The 17981-nt window shown below is 40.3% G+C and overlaps 1 protein-coding gene across 1 annotated transcript in view; it reads right to left on the bottom strand.

The window, feature by feature from the left end:
* ST6GALNAC5 (ST6 N-acetylgalactosaminide alpha-2,6-sialyltransferase 5) overlaps nt 1-17981 on the bottom strand; it is a 139483-nt gene that overhangs the window by 75160 nt on the left and 46342 nt on the right. The window contains exon 2 of the mRNA XM_081868357.1: nt 339-536. Coding sequence (XP_081724483.1) covers nt 339-353 — 15 coding nt within the window. The 5' untranslated portion in view covers nt 354-536. The remainder of the gene's footprint in view (nt 1-338; nt 537-17981) is intronic.

The raw sequence follows: 17981 nt of genomic DNA, 5'->3' as shown, positions 1-17981 counted from the left end.
AGGCAAGTCGGTTCAGCTGAACACCAACAGCCATCATCATGGCATGTGAACCTATTTGCTATTTAAAAATAAGGCAGGCGGGAAGTTCCTTTGCTTCTCTTTCTTGACAAGGTTCCAGCCAAAGACCCCCTTGCAAAATTGCCCATGGAGCAAAAATGCCCATAAATAAATAGGGCAAGCTGCACAGAGGCTGAAATCACCCAAAGGAAGGCTGGGGTCTCTCTGTCTCTCCCTACAACTCCCAGCCAGGTCTGGTGGTTTCGCTTCACAGTTCCTAAGGACCGGAGGCGGGGGAGCGTAATCTGGGACCATTTTTAGTTCCTGCGAAACTGACTTACCATCAGCGTCTTCATTTTCGTGCCCCTCTCCTTTAGATACCGCGATCTCAGGCTCGAGCGACTGAAGCCACTTTTTCCTCGAGGGTGTCCATTGCGAAGGAGCTAAATGCGGTTTCCGCTGGGGATTGGGAGCGGGGATAAAAAATCCAAAGCCACAGTCGGGATCAGCCCAACCTTGAGCTGTTGTGGGAAGCGCGGCTGTTGCAGAGATTAGAGAGAGAATTAAAACTGGACCCTTTTAGAGTCTCCCAGTGATCTACACAACTGCCGCCTGGCGGGGCCTTCTGGGTCCTAAGCCGCGCCGGCTCACAGCTCCTTCTCGGGCTCAGCATAGGCAGAATTTTAACAGTTTACTTTTAGCTTTTATTAACCCTAGGTGAAAATCAGATGCCTACTTTCTTCGATTTGTGGAGAGGGGAAAAGATCGCTCCAGGAGACGGGGAAAGGCATCCTAAGTTTGCACTCACAAACTCTACAATGGCATATTCGATCAGTGAATGATCCTTTCCTGACCAACATAAATTATATATGCATTAAAAAAATACAAGGCGTACTTGCAGGCTGATAATACCAGCAATTATCTTCTTCAAAATTCCTGTTTTAGGCACTATTCTCTACCTAATCATTTCCTTTTTAAAGACCTAAGTGCCTGTAGTTTTCTGGCCATTAATTCTGTCTCTCTATCACTAGGCTTTTGTATGTTTTCCAAGCAACTCTTTTGTAAATAGTTCCATTACCTTTTCAAAGTTTAAATGTTTTCTAGGTCTTATGTCTGTGAGCCAGTTATCCATAGCACATATCCTACCTTCCTTCCAGTCATTCATAAAGCATATTTGGTTGCTTTTCATATCACATAGCCTAATATAATCTTTAAAATGTTTGCTTTGTACTAATTTTAGATTATAGCTTTCTCTATTAATAAAACGGTTTTGCTTATTTTATGTGTCCCATTTTCTTTCCCTGGGGCTTTTTCTTCTTCTTTATTAATGATTCAAATTTCAATGGTATAAATTTTTAGTAAAGTAAACTGAATTTCACACTTTCCTTGCTCACATTCCTTGCACCCTTCAAGTTGTTTTCTTAGGAAGTGATTAAAATGACACTATGATACTTTAGATAATACGCACGTCTTAATTATGTTCACATTCTCTCCAAATTGCACATAACCATCACACTGTAATATATATATTCCCACCTAACCTATATCTATTCAGTATTTAGGAGAAAACTAACAGCAAGCTAACCTATCCATAGTTGCAAATGGTATCTTTTCAAGGCTGAAATTGTCTCTGAAATCCATTTTTCATCTTTACTAATTCACTCATGGACTAGCGGTGGAACAAATACAATCACTAGTCTGTTGCAAAAGTAGCACTTAAGGATTTTTTTTTTAAAAAGAAGAAAGTAAAACTGATTATCAGAAGTGTACAATACTAAAACGATCAGGTAGTAAACACGTTTTATCTTATTTCAAAGAAGATTGTCGGCACTGGGTTGTTGTTTTTGCCATTTACTCAATTTGTGGTTTAGAACTGAACAGAACCAATAGAGAGGAGAAGCAATATGAAAAGAACCTCATCAGGTCTTGGTAATTCTTTGTCATGTGGTCTCACTTGAAACTCAGATTGTCAGAACAAAGGACCATCTTGATGGATCACTTAAAGCAAAATTAATGGTGGTTTCCAAGTCTTCCTGTAACAGGCTACAAAAGACAGCTCATGCATTTTAAAAGTACTCCCCACCCCCCTGCTATGAGCAAGCAGGTTGCTGGCAACTGGGAAACTTTTCCTATATCCCATGCCAAATGAAAGCATCATATTTATGATTAAGGCTCATGGATGTATGTTGGACATCTGTTACACAGTATGTCTAACCAAGCCATCAAGCTTATGAGTTGGGGTGATAGCTAGAGCTAGTTGCTGAGTCTATTGATTAAGTGGCCCATCTAAATTTTGTAATTTAATGTTGAGCTTGCCTTGAATCATGTCCAGTTGTCTGATACGTATATATTTAATTAGATTGCCATGATGATCATAGACATAACCCTTGGCTGCCATGACAGGTACTATTACAAACAGATAGTGTAATGTAAATTCTACAGTGGTTTTTTATGTGTAGACATAGTGTATCAAGGGAAATTTTTAAAGTCAATTAGAAAAGAGCCAAGTTAACCTAATTTCAATTTAAAGTCACCAAAATTAAGCTTTTTAGCTCTGTAGCTGTTTATTTTACAGTATTGGTGTGAACCTATATGTATTACATAGAAAAATGAACAGACACATTTCACAAAAATAATTAAATTTGCAGCAAGTAGCAGAATAGACTGAGTTCATAAACACTTAATTGAGTTTGGAACAAGTCAATAAAGCATTTTTATAAGAGTTCAACTAACTTGCTAGATTCAGTGCAAAGTGATTCATAGCAGTTGTAATTTCTTGTTTTAAATGCACAGGAGACATAAATAATTACTCCTTGCTTTATACCCATTATCCCTTATGCAAATAGTTTCTGATCAGCAATCTTCCTTGACATCCATTTTACCCATTACTGTATTAAGAACTGTATGTCACAGATCTGCATTGGCTGCTTTCAGGTGTCATGAAAAGCCAAGGTTCAGGGATGGGGAGCCTAAGGACCTCAAGATGCTGCTAGATGCCAAATCCCATCAGCCCAGGCCATTACCTGCATTGGCTTGCTAGAAGTGATAGATGTTGGGGTCCAACAACATATGGAGGACTACAGGTGCCATAGTCTATCACGTTGGTAATGAGTCTAATGTCTCCTGGGCCTTGCACTCTCTGGGTCCCCATCATCCAGGCGGCGGAGGAGGATAAGTTAATATGCTTTTGCTTCTATTTGAGATTATCTGAAGCTTGCTGTGTCGCCTGAACTCAGCAAAGGGTGGTTAATCTTAACTATGGTTTGTTGGAACAAACCAATTTCATACCATCATTTATGAATCTGATTGGCATCAACAAATCATAGCTACGATTAACCACTGTTTAGGTTTTGGATGCAATGCTGAACTCTAATCAATCAACGTCAGAAGCAAAAGCTTCTGTCGCCTTCTTGCAACTGTGCCAAGGAGGAGATAAAAGGTGGAGTGTGCAAGCCTGTGGAGGGACTGGGCTCGCTCCCAACACTGGTATCCATCCCATTCATGGAGATCAGAGAAGTGCAATTGGGATTCCAGGCTGGTCTGTCATTTAGGCACTAGGTGGGTCCAGATCTTATCAGCTCCAGTGGTAACATTAAAGTGACAGTCATAGCGGGAGAAAGTCTCAATGCCCAGAACTGTCTGGATGACTTTTTGGCACTAACAGAAGGCACACTAGTGGTGATGGATGGGGTGACCGATTCTGAGACACTAATCCATCACTCTTCAGAACTCCTGAATCTCAGGCCCAACTGGGTTTTTTAAACTGAGTAATGGCCATGATACCACAAGAAGAAACAGGCACTGTCCTCCCAAACTTCAGAGCTGCTTTTGAAGTGAAGGTGATCTTGGGATCTTCCTGCCCTTTTTTTTTTAACCTCAGAACTGCTGCAAGTTCCAGAGTGACTGCTCCAACCTGCCTTTCTTCCTCAGTGCCTCTGAGAGGCAGTAGTGCAATGGCACACTTGATCAATCATGTCATTTTCGAGAGAATCTTCAAATTTACCCCAGTTACCGACTAATATATAGTGATAATTTTCAGACATGGAGGCATGTGGTATTGCACACATGTCTGCATGCACAATTGGTTAAAATGATGCTTCTGTTTCAGCATGGCATAGCAGACATAGCTGAAAATGATCACTACATGTATGTCCACAAATGGTGTAAATTTGGGGCTGTTATATGAGTTCCTGTGTGATGCGTTTTATACTATGCACATAGTATATATAGCTGTGCATGCACTAAATGCCACCATATCTGAAAATGGTCACCATATATCAGCCCACACACCATGTATCAGTCCACAAATTTGGTGGGTTTTTTATTTTTGAAAAATTGCAGAATTGTTTTGTAAAATTCAACCATGCCATTGCAATATTTCCAAAGCAAAGCAGTTTCAGTGGTGCTATGTGTTAATAGAATCATCACAGAATTGTAGAGTTGGAAGGGAACCCAAGAGTCATGTAGTCCAACCCCTTGCACCTCAAGAATCACAGCTAAATCATCTCTGACAGATGGTCATCCAAATTCTGCTTAAAGACCTCCAATGAGGGAGAGTCCACCACTTTCTGAAGCAGTCCATTCCACTGTGGAACAGCTGTTACCATCACAAATTCCATCCTAATGTGGGAATATTCTTTCTTGTAATTTAAGCACATTTGAAGGTGACCCGGAAACTGCAATTAATCCAGAATGCGGCAGCTGGACTGGTGACTGGGAGTGGCCGCTGGGACCACATACACTGGTTCTGAGAGATCTACATTGGCTCCCAGTACATTTCCAAGCACAATTCAAAGTGTTGGTGCTGATCTTTAAAGCCCTAAACGGCCTCGGTCCTGTATACCTGAAGGAGCTTCTCTACCCACATCATTCAGCCCGGACACTGAGATCCAGTGCCGAGGGCCTTTTGGCGGTTCCCTCATTGCGAGAAGTAAGGTTACAGGAAACCAGACAGAGGGCCTTCTTGGTAGTCGCGCCCACCCTGTGGAACACCCTCCCTTCAGATGTGAAGGAAATAAGTAGCTATCCTTTCTTTAAAAGACATCTGAAGACAGCCCTGTTCAGGGAAGTTTTTAATATTGAATGCTTTATTGTTTTTAATACTTGATTGGGAGCCGCCCAGAGTGGCTGGGGAAACTCAGCCAGATGGGAGGGGTATAAATAATAAATAATAAATTATTATTATTATTATATTATTTGTTCAGGTCCTGCCCTATGGAGCAGCAAAGAACAAGCTTACTCCATCTTCCATGGGACATGCCTTCAGGTATTTGAAAATATCACATCACCCCTTGGTCTTCTCTTCTCCAGGCTAAGCATAACCATCTCCCTCAACCATTCCTTACAAATCTTAGTTTCCAGAACCTTTGATAATCTTGGTCACCCTCCTCTGCACACATTCCAGCTTGCCAACATCCTTCTTAAACTGTGGTGCCCAGAACCCCCAGGTGGGATTCTGACCAAGGCAGAATGGAGTGCTACATTGATCTGGACGCTATCAGTGCAAGATATGAATTATATATTTAAAAAACTGTCCTTGTTTGTGGTTGCTCAAATGGACATATTTGTTTGCAGTACTCCCGTTGAGTAACCAGGACTTCCACTTTTGAGCATGCAAATGCTCTCCCCATAATAATCCCAGAGTCAGCCTGTCAGCATCTGTCCTCTGCGTTCAGAATGCCTTCAAGCTATTGCCATGCAGAGTCTACAGCTGTTCAACTTCATTCTCCTCCTTTCATGACATCTTTCTCTTAGAGGTTTAACTGTTTTGCATCTCTCTGTGAGGCACTTTTTAATTTTCAGGTTGTTGTTTTTTTAACGGTGCTAATACTCTGGGGCAACATATATTACTCTGGCTCACCTGTATTTATAATATAATTTCTTATGCTAGATGGGATTGCACCCCGCCCCATCCCCTCTCTGTGGAACTTGAATGTACATTAAAACAGGGGAGATCAGAGGATAAATGGATGTGGAATCACTAAGCTATAGATGATTTTGTTATGACATTAAAAAAAACCATAACAAACTACAGAGGGAGAAAAACCCTTCACAGTTGCAGAATTTTGCATCGTTGTATTATTTTGTTCTCTTTTTCATTGTTTTTAGTGAGTGGGGGGATAAACTGGTATTTTGGGGAAGCAAAGCAGAAAGACAAAGGGTGGGATCACATAGAACTGAGTTAAAACAAGCTATGACGTTATTGCTTACAAGGAATTTATCAGAACACAGACAGGAAACACTCTACTTTTGACAGTGGAGGAGCCCAGTCTGCCTATGAGAGATCAGGGAGAAAGAGTGTCTTAAGACAGAAAAAGGAGGGAGCTGCTCATACTGGCCAATGCTATCAACCTGGGGGTGCAGTTGGCTATGGAATGCAATCTATGAATCCACATCCCAGTAAGTCTCTTGGGCCTCTCACAAGTTTAGAAAGAGCTGGAAGGGATAACAAGTGTCATCTAGTCCAAACCCCCTGCAAATGCAGGAGTCTTTTGCCTAATATGGGGCTCAAACCCACAACTCTGAGATTAACAGTCTCATGTTCTACCGACTGAGCTATACATTGTATATTTTATTTATAGATTAACTTTTTTCCTTTTTGCAGAGATAAAAGGTTAGTGAAATCAGCTTTGCATTGCAAACGCAACCAGTGGAAAACATTCAGCAACTAGCATGGTAATGAGCTCATTCTATAGATTTTTTTAAAACTGCACACTGATGAAATGCTTTTCAAAATTGGGAATGTGCATCAAGAACTGGTCAAAAGGGGGTGGTGGAAACAATATGCTGGATCAATCAATACTATCTCCCTTTTATGAAATTGGGCTGTCTTTGAACTTCTGACAGAAGCAAACAGCTAAAGAATGAAATATTGCCGAGAAGGAAGAAGTGCAAATGAAAATGCATGGGGGGAAAGCATGATAAGATCTGCTGACTTGGCCATTTTAGTACATTTCTTTTCCTGGGGTTCTCCTTATTCTAGGCAGTATACATAAAGGTATTAGCTATATGAGAACAAATATTTTCAAGCAGTATAGAAGAAACCCACCAGTGAATAAACAATATGCATGTTGCTTGTCTCTTTCAAAAACATAGTCCTGGTTTAACAAAGTCGTATCTTCTGCATTTTAAACATCTGGGATAAGGCCATTCCTTTTTAAACATTTTGAATATAAATAAATGATGTCACTGAAGTGCAGAAGGCAAGCCTATTTTTTTCCTATTACTACAGATATTTGCATTTGTGTATGTGTATGAGTTTAAGTAAATTTGCTGAAGACAAAGGAATAAATTCTCCACCTAGAAAATTAGCTAATTTAATGGAATGCTACAGAATTAATAAAAGCAAATTGAAATGTTGCAATTTTTGCAAATTATTGGACAGCTGTTTCAGAAATATATGGGGATGTTCAAAAGAAGGGATTATAAACAGTGCTTTGTCTGTAGCAGATTGTGATTTGCGGTCTGCATTTGTCTTTGTCCCCCCCCCCTTATTTTGTTTAAGAAATATTCTAGAACAATGTTGCACTTGAAATAAAATTAGCATTAAGAGGGTAGGCTCATCTAACTAATATGCATAGAAGAAGGCATTAATAAACCATGAGAAAGGACTAAAAGATAAAAATATATTATGGTGCAGTTTTCAGTGCCTTATGTATTAGTTGATAGCCCAGAGGGAGTTCTCCTGCTGTTACTTACACAAACACAAACATCACTTACGATGACAGGCTGAACCACAAGACTGACAACAAGTGGATCTGTTTCTGTGAAATCCAAGCAGGGGCACATCAGAGACCCATCAAATATCTTCGAAATCAGCCTAGCAATTGTTTTTGTTTTGTCATTGAGTTTTGTGTGTGTTTGAGGCTTGGAGGGACTTGGTGTTATTTTATTGTCTTGACACATGCACGAGTACTTATTTTGTAAGCAAGAGGAATCTATGTGACAGAAAGCAGTGCAACTCTTGGATAACTCTGCTCTTGAATTTTGGCCAAAAGTATATTGCTGCTCTTGTCACAAACAAGAGATTGTATGCATGAGGTAAGGAATCAATAGTTACTCTCCTTATACTGTAGGGTGGGTGTGATTTAGCTTTATGGGATAGAGGGGGCCTGAAGGTCTTCTATGTACTGTAGCTGTCAGTGGTGGCCAGTAAGATGCTTCACTAAGCAAAAGAGCCAGAAGTTTGCCTTGTAAGCATCAGGAAGCAGCTGTAGAAGGGGGGCAGCCAGCTAGCACCGTGGAAACACACAGTTGCTGAATGGATAACATGGAGGTAAGCCACTGATGTCTGCAGTGTCCAGGGAGTAACCCCACACTTGTTCCTGTCTAATATGTATAGATAGGAACTCTCCTTCTCATTCAATCGCCACACTAGATACTGGGGTTTTTGACTAGTGGAGCAACCCAATGACAGCCACTGATGCCAAGAGCCTCCAAAGGAGCCCACACCCATAATCTGAAAGCAAAATTAACATATATTCCTCATACTAGAGATGCGAGGCATAGGATTAAGTAAAACAAATCCAGTTATTCTGTATCCCAGGCAAATAGCAGTGTGATACATAAAACACAGATAGTGAAAATGTGAAACTTGTAGATTTCCCAGGGTTAGCATAAATGTGGACATAGCACAATGTACATCAGCCTTGCAGGACTGTTTGGAGCCATATCAGCACAGCAGAGGGGGACAATGAGTCACTTTGGGATACAACTGTATCATATTGCATTGTTTCCATCAGTAACAATCAGGTACACCCTGGTTATGGTACATCAGTGGAGCCAGGCTTTATGCTTAATAACAAGACCTGGGGAATACCGGTACTTGATAGAAATGAATCTTCATCTCACCTGCAACAGGTAACCCAATCATTTAAATGTCTACATGTGCAAAGAAATGTGCATGTGCATTAGATCTCTCCAAGGTGTAAAAAACAATAACCAAGAGATCCATGGGTACATATCAGTTTGCATGGGAAGTAAAGGTGCAGGCAAATAGCGAACTAAAATCTCCTGCCGTGGCTTCAGATTCCTAATTTTTTGTTTCTTCACATACACGTTCTCAAAACTGTGACCACAAGATGTCAAAGAGAAAAACAACTACCAGACTTTTAGAAAACATCTGAAGGCTTTTAATGTTTAATAGACTATTGCATTTTAATATTTTGTTGGAAGCCGCCCAGGGGGGCTGGGGAAACCCAGCCAGATGGGCGGGGTATAAATATTATTATTATTATTATTATTATTATTATTATTATTATTATTATACCAACAAGAGCAACACCAATGCCTGTAGGTGTTGAATACTTATAGAGGGAAATCAGTGGGTCCCACCCACTTGTCAAAGTTGGTCCACAGCAGGGGTCAGCAACCTTTTTCAGCCATGGGCTGGTCCACTGTCTCTAAGACCACGTGGTGAACTGGACTATATTTTGAAAAGAAAAATGAATGAATTCCTATGCCCCACAAATAACCCAGAGATGTCTGGACCATCCACGGGGCGGATTAAGAAGATGATTGGGCCGCATCCGGCCCACGGGTCTTAGGTTGCCTACCCCTGGTCCACAGCATGGAGAGAGATAAAGACATGACCCCCAGGCCACAAAGGTTCCCCTTCCTAGGTATAGATAGTGACTGTGCCACAGGGAATCTGCCCAGCTTGTGTCTGAAAGCTTCCTGGTCTTTTCTGGCTTCATTGAAGAGTGCCTTGTGACAGATATTCCTCAGCATTATCCAAAGACGGCAATATTTCCTTGGCTACTTTGATAAAGGAGATAATACTGTATTGGGCGAAAACAAAATAGCCAGACTCAAAGGAAAAATAAAGTGCCATCCAGCTCTGTTGGAGAGTGTCAGCACAAAGGAGCTAAACTAAAAGGTATGCGGAGGTAACATTTAATTAATTAATTATTGCAGGGCTTTCAAATGACAAAAACGGTGTGTGCTGTTCTTTTTTGGTGTTTGTAATATGCACTGTTACTGAACAAAGGCTATTTTTTAACACTAGAAAATAGGACACTAAAATAGGAAGAGAGAATGTGAATCATGAAGGGGACGTTGTATGTGATAGGAAGAGTTGTAGCGGTGTGTGATGGATAAAGAAGATCTTAGACATCATCACAGAAGGGCAGAAGGCCAAAAATACTATTTAAAACAGGATTAAGCATGAACCGTGCAATTTCTGTCACACACGGAAGGAAGAAGATCTCATGGTGGTGTCAGGTTCTGAAATCAGAAATCAGGTGGAAGGAATTTAGTGTTGTATAGGGTAGAAATCAGAGAGGTGCTGGGATGAGGGAGACTGTGTTTCAAATAGGAATAGCCCAGCCTAGAGTCCTTTAAAAGAAAGATGGATTTAAACTATAAATCCTAACCCAATTCATCTGGGAACAAGCTCCACTTAATTCTAAGTGGACATGGTTCAGACAGCAATGTTGTGTGCTGTATTTGCAGCTTGGTTGTCAAAAGATGAAAAGGTGCCACATTGGAAAATGCCAGCAGATATTCTCTTCAAGGGCAGGGCTGTGTTCATGTAATCAGTTGCTATCATTCTGCTAAATGCTATGAAGAATTCTATCACCTGCTTCCCCAGATTTCCGATGATATGAATAACTGCAGTAATTGTTTTGTTTTTTGTTTGTCCCATTCCCTCAGCTGAATCATTGTTTCGTTCACCATGCTTATTTTTATGTTGTTTTATTTTAAGGTGTTTTTATCTTTTCTGTGTGCCACCTTGAGAGATGGCATGGAAATATTTTTAGTACAGGTAGGACTCTGTGACAAAACATTGCAGCATGGAGTACTTCTGCTTGGAAAACATTCCTCTGTGTTTACCAGAGTCATATGACTTCTTGCAGTGGGAATATGGTAGCTAAACATCATCCACACTTGAGAAACTATGCCCAAGAAGGTAGGTCAAGCATTTATATTCAAATCAAGCCCTAGAAATATACTTGCCTCAGATACTGGACACTCAGCATATCTAGTGCTTATTCTGCCCATTTTAAACAGAAGATTCAGGTATTATGTCCTGTAATTGGGCTGTTTTTGTGCATTATAAGTAGCTAACAATCACAGTTTGTGTACTAAAAACTGAGTGCACTGTATACGTCACCTGAGCCAAATGCAAAGAACCTGCAACTTTTTCTGACCTTAAGAAATTCATATCTGAGTCTAAACTTAGCTTATTCAAGACTGCTCCTCATTTTAATCAAAATATACCAACAGATGAAAACAGAAGCAGAGCAAAAAATCAAGGAGAAAATAAGAGCTGCTGCCAAAAACAGTAACAAAAAGCACAGTTAACATGTTGTTCATATCAAAACGTCTGGTGGATGGGGATGCTTAAAACCCTGATGCATTTCATATCATAGGGCTTCTTGTACATTTAGCTAGCCATCAATCCTCTTCATGAGTTGGAGGAACTGGAACATAGAGTGGTTGAATTACAGAGGAGGCAGATGGGACCCAGCCTTATCATTTGTGATGTCATCCATTGTGATTTCCTTCCTCGTGATGAGAAAGTAGGATAAGATCAATAAATTAAATATAAAACTTTCAGTGGGGTGCAAAGGGCACAATTTGGCAAAAATGGTGGGAGTTGCGAGTTGTGGGGGAAATTCACTTCTAACATTTTCACGTCACTTTGTGATTTAATAAGCAAACAAAAAACACCCACATGAAAATTAATCAACATTTTACTGTGAAAGTGCACATTTTGAAGGATGGCTGTGACTTGTTCTAGAAAGTGAAAATTAGGTAACTTTGCGAACTTAATCAAACCTCTTTCCCATTTCTACAGAGTTCAAAAATCTTTCACCTTTTGTTTCCACAAAGGATACTTCCCTTGGAAGTAAGTATTCACATTCATCATTGCTTTCGTAGCACTGGACTATGCAAATCGGGTACTGACCAACAGATGTTGCCCAAGCTGCATTGCTGTGCTGATGACAACAATATTCAAAGCAGACCAAAGCATATAGGAATATGGGTCCTTCAGGCCCCCTTTTCCTTTGAAATGTAGGTTTTAATCAATTGGAAAAGTTATTGGCCAATTGAGCCAAAGCATAAGTATTAAAATAATTCATCCTGAACAACATGGGGTTTTATTTTATGTTTAGTGCAGAAGGTTCGCCTGCACGAATTTGCTACGCTTATTTAATGTCCTCTTTAAGATGAAAGATGATGCCAGCCCAGTGGTAATAGCATCTTTTGACGCTGAGAAAGCATTTCGCAGAATTGAATGGCAGTTACTCTTTTACTATGATGGAATTTTTTTTTAAAAAAAATCCCATAAATGTATTGCACCAGTGACAGTTTTCTGAGCAAGGATGCATAATAATGACACAATATTGTTTCTGTTTTTATTTTCAGAGTGAGTCGGGCCAAGGATGCCCAGCCACAATGGTCTCTTTCCTATTGCAAATAAACCATTCCCAACAAGATAATTAAGTGGAGCTGCCACAGCAGCACAATGCACTAAAAGACAAAACCACTGATTTTCATAGTGCTCTTTCCCTGGGAGATGCAGCCGTTTATCCAGGAGATAATGGCACATTTAAGGAAAACTTTCAAGGCATAAAGTGCAGAGAGGTACCAAATCAAAGATCTTAGAGATGAAGGAAAATAGCTGTGGGCTGGTTGTAAGTCTTTCTCTATCTGCCACCCCATGCAGTACAGTTAATTATTCTTATCATCCACAATGCCCCGGACCTGGTCTTGTCAGGAGCAGCCAGATAAAACAGCAGGCATAGCTCCTACCTTACAAGAAAGGAACGGTGACATTTTTTTCACATATTTATTGAGAGAATTTCTAGCCTGCTCTTCGTTAAAAATAATCCCAGAGCACAGCACAACACACACAGACACACACAAAATATATCACATAAAATAAAACCATTATAAAAAACCAAAAAACTGTGTACTGTAATGTTAAAATGCATCATCACATACTACAAACAAAAGGAGTGAGGTCAGGGTGGAGAAAGCTCTGTTCTTTACTTTTTCATCCTGGTGTTTTAGTCAAGGGAGAGCCCAACAGTATTAGCCAGACTTGGCCTTCCAGATGTTTCGGGACTACAATTCCCATCATCCCTGACCACTGGTCCTGTTAACTAGGGACGATGGGAGTTGTAGTCCCAAAACATCTGGAGGGCCAAGTTTGGCCATGCCTGGGTTAGGCCTATCCCAGATTCTGCTGCTGCTAAGTGCAAATAAAACTAGGGTTAGTGCAGGTGAAGGATGAAGAGAAATCAGGTATGATGTGGCTTATGCACCTGTAAAGCTAAACAACTAAACCAGCCTTCCTTCACTTTGTGCCCTCGGGCATACCTATTGGTTCCTTCAGACTCACCCCGATAATGCATCAACTAAGGGGCATGGCCAGCCCCAGCAGGGACCTCCTCCTGGCACCAACATTATCATCTCTTTGACACCAGGTTAAGGGATTCCTCTAGTCTTCAGTATGTGATGGGACTGGATGATTTTTAAATACTGGCATCATGCTAATCAATTATTCCTGGTGGTTTCTCATTAGTAATGGTGGGTTTTGATTTTTAGTATATTATGGATATTGATGTTGTGTTCATTTTCCCCCCCACTTTTAGATAATTGAATTGCTGTAAGAAGCTTGGAGTCCTTTTTTTAAAGATAAAGGTGTCTAATAAATTTAGTAAACCTAAACCAATGAGGTGGATCCAGACTTAGAACAGACCTAACAAATCAATGGGACTACTCTAAGTCTGACTAACACTCAATTGAACACAGTGTGTATATGATTTAACAAAAATAGCTTTGTGAAATAGCATTGGAGACAAAACCACCAGCACTCCATAGTCCAAGGGCCAAGGGGATGAGAAACACTCAGTAAATACTATCTTCTGGAACACTCCCTGATGACAAGACTAGAAGCACTGCAGAAAAGTCCCCCTGAGGCCCATCTCCTACAGACAGTCCAGAAGGGTACCATGGTTGTGATGGTATCAAAAGCTGAGAGTCCGAGGAGGAGGAGGAGAAGGAGATTCACAACTTCTCTGTTCCTTTTGTGACTTCTACAAGCCACAATAGCTTAAAGTAAACTCCAGGAGAAACTACACAGGCTTGGCTGTACTTTTGCAAAAGGACAGAGCCACCTAATTAATAGTTATTGCATCAACTTCAGTCAGCAGTTGCAGTAACAACACTGATTATATTGATGGCATTGGAGAGCCAGGCTTAGCTCAGAATGAAAATGAGCAGAGCAGTCATCTATCAAATCCATATTGCTGTAGGCAGTGGGAGGCAGTGGAACCTTTTGTTTTTGTTGTTTTCTTGTTCAGCTAGTTTGTTTTAGTGGTTCAGCTCCAAGTGATTTAGATGTATAAATAAATGAGTATATACAATGTCAAATGATATGTGCTTACTGGAGCCCTGTGGCTAACACCAGTTTTTCATGAAAGACCCAGGGTGGTGGTTGTTGTTTGTTGGTAACCCTCTTTCTTGGTTTACAGTGACAGCTACATGTAGGTGGGTGAGAAGGTAGGTAGTTGGGAGACTTCTAGCCTTATAATCTCTCTTTAGGAAACATCTCTCTCTTTCCTTTTGCTTGATTCCGGACAGTGGTTGGCTGAAAAACATGCCATCTCTGGCATCTTGAGATAACCCTCCCAATTTATTGCTGCCGTCTGCAGTAAGTCTTTGATCTAACCCATCCTGACAACTATCTCCTCTCTTTTATTTTAACAATCTATTTGACTTATGACAAGGATAAGCTATCATTTTGTTGAAAAATCTGGAACCTCTGCAGCCGATTTCTTCACCTGTTTCACATATACAATATAGTCCATTTCAAGGATCCCACCTTGCCTGGCTTGTGCTTTCTTAGTCACTGTGTGTTACTCCTACATCCAATTACAGTACAAGAAAGAACGGAAAGAGCTGTGCTATGAAGTCTCAACTGATGTTGCATATAGTCAGATCGCATTGCTTGCTCTACAGAGCAAAGCTGACTTATGTAGGTGATTTCAAAGTCATGAGTTATATTTGAGAATGAATATTATATATATGATATTTTGAATTTGTGTGCTTTCATAGTATTGAGAAATCTGATTGACTGAAAGGATCTTAAAGTGTTTCTATGTAGATTATAAACAACAACAACAACTTGCTGGTTTTTTGAGAGAAGATAAATGTATAATTGTTTTTATTTGTTTTAAAATGTTCTGTCCCTTACCTTTGTATTGAATTTTACTGGTCTGCAACCATAATATATCACAATAAATTGCTTGAACTTGTTTAAGTGATGCTATAATCGACCATTTAGTTGACTAAGGCAGTGTTTCCCAACCTTGTGCCTCCAGCTGTTTTTGAACTACAACTCCCATCATCCCTGACTAGCAAGACCAGTGGCAAGGGATGATGGGAATTGTAGTCCAAAAACAGCTGGAGGCAGAAGGTTGGGAAACACTGGACTAAGGCATCATATTGCCTTTTCACTGCAATGTTTAAATTTCAACACCACAAATCAAGCCAGTGAATTAACCGAACTCATATGTTAGCTCTGAAGAATCTAAAAATTAAACAAAGATCATGAAATCACAACAACCCAAAACCTATTGTGAACAATCTATTCTCAAGTCAATACCAATGCCTTGGTAGGGTTTGAGGCAGGGATGGGGAACCTGTGGCCTCCAGATATGGTTGGACTACAACTCCCATCACCCTTGATATTGGTCATGCTGCCTGGGCCTAGTGGGAGCCTTTTAGAGGGCCAGTGGTTCCCCACCTTTGGGTTTAAGATCTAAGGCTGCAATTCCTCAAGCCCCACTGGACCTGTTTTTGAATGCACTGATATCAATACTTCATATGAAGGTGTAAGATATATCTACCTATCTATCATCTATCATCTATCATCTATCTATCTATCTATCATCTATCTATCTATCATCTATCTATCTATCTTTGGCCTATGCCAGGCATGGCCAAACTTGACCCTCCAGATGTTTTGGGACCACAACTCCCATCACCCGAGCTAACAGGACCAGTGGTCAAGGATGATGGGAATTGTAGTCCCAAAACATCTAGAGGGCCAAGTTTGGCCATGCCTGTCCTATGCAAATCAATAGACACCCTATTGATGGTGGTGTTCTGGATACCAATAACAACATTCTGTATAGAAATGCTGAGTATCTATCAAAACTCTTAGAAACTTTCAACTCAACACAGGGGGACAAAGTAGAGCTGATTTAATGACACCCCAAAGCATGCAAACATGGTTTGCTTGGCATGCTTCCAAAGCAAATCCAAAATCATGCTAATTAGATCACTGGTTAGAAAGTATATGTAGAAAGTAGCAACGCATTGTTAAGGGTTGTTCCCTCACACTTTATATCAGGTTCCCCCAAGAAAAACAGTGTGGCTAGCCATTATTTATTTGCCTTACAGTATAAATAATGTCCCATGAAACCAGAAGTAACTTTACTCAAATATATGGCAGTTTCTGAGCTTGCATCTGGGGGATCAAAATATTAAGGTGCTTCAGCAATGCTTACTTTCCCACTTGTGATTGACTGAAATACATCCTGCTATTGCCTCAAGGGAGGGTGTATCTCTGCTTATCATCTTTTCTGTTTTCACTTTATGTTAATAAGAGCTTAGCATAACGGACCAATAATGAATGCTATTTAAATGCCCATATATTCCTGAACATCTGTTGATGCATATGCAGAATACAATTTGCACATATGAGTACATGCTGCCAGTTTGTGCACGTATTCCCTCTCCGTAGGACATAGAAGTAGGTGTGACACATTTCTGAATCGAATAATAAAAATGTGTCAGCTAAGCTCTTGCTATTTATGTCTCTTGCTTGCAATGCCATGTATCTGCCAACCTTTGCAACTGGCTCTTTCTAAGAGCTCCCAATGAAATAGCCAAATCTTGAATTTGCAAGGCATGCAAATTCCTATAGATTTCTTCTAGTGTTTAGTTCTGCTTTATAGAAGTCTTTGCCTGCTTCTGTAGATCCTGGTATAGTTATGCAGGCATGGTCAGAACCACTGCTACTTCTAGGCAAAATGTTGGCTAACATAACGCTTGTGACATTTAACAAACTCTTTTGTGTTCCAGTTACGTAAATATATATGGGCTAAATCCTCTACTAGATTGTGTTTTCATACGTTGTGATTTTTAGGTGTACATGTAGGAGTTTAAGTGCATAACAGGGTGGGAAACCTCAGCATCAAGGGATGAGTGTAGCTCCCTATTTGGCCCTTGGCACTCTCCCAGTGGCCACTCTGCTTTTGTCTGGCTGAAATGTGTCCTTGAATTGTGTTAATGCCTCTTGTCTGTCTGATAAGAAAATGGTGGTTGTAGGGAAAGCTATGTGTACACAGCACACATATGTAGAAACCTCAAGTTTTTGTGTGGCTAAAATGTAACATTGCTTCACCCACTCTTATCATTGGTCCTGTCCACTACAGATCTTCAGCCCTCAAAAGGTAGCCCATGAGGAAATGGAGTTCCCTACCCCTGGTGTACACCTATAATTTAGGGGATAACCCTTCCTGTGTTATCCCAAAAAGAATTCCTATTCCTATTTTCATCAGAGAAATGTGGGAGGGTATGGAATAGGATGTCCCTATTTTCATCTGAGAAAGGTTGGAGGGTATGCTTTACGGCCTGGCTCACTTGCAGTTTCACAGAGAGGAGGAAGTGCATAAAAGTCTCCAGTCTCTGACATTATTTTGTTTTCTGACAATGTCCATATTTCTTTGCTAATTGTTTTAAAAATGCTTCTGTCTGTTTACTTTGTGTGTGTGGACAGCCACATCAATTTTATTTTTTGAGATCTTCTGAAAAATGCCCAAAGTTCCAGCTTGCGGTTTTGATCATGTGGCCATGTCATCAAAGCATTAAGTGGAAGACTGAATAAGTGGTCATTCTTCAGAGCACCCTTCAGATACTGAAAGCCGGCAGCAGAGAAGAGCAGAAAAGAAAGAGTATGCTGA

The sequence above is a fragment of the Podarcis erhardii genome (genome assembly GCF_964252035.2).
Source record: "Podarcis erhardii genome assembly, chromosome: 6".
Classification (NCBI taxonomy): domain Eukaryota; kingdom Metazoa; phylum Chordata; class Lepidosauria; order Squamata; family Lacertidae; genus Podarcis; species Podarcis erhardii.
This window is presented reverse-complemented; position numbering and strand designations above follow the sequence as displayed.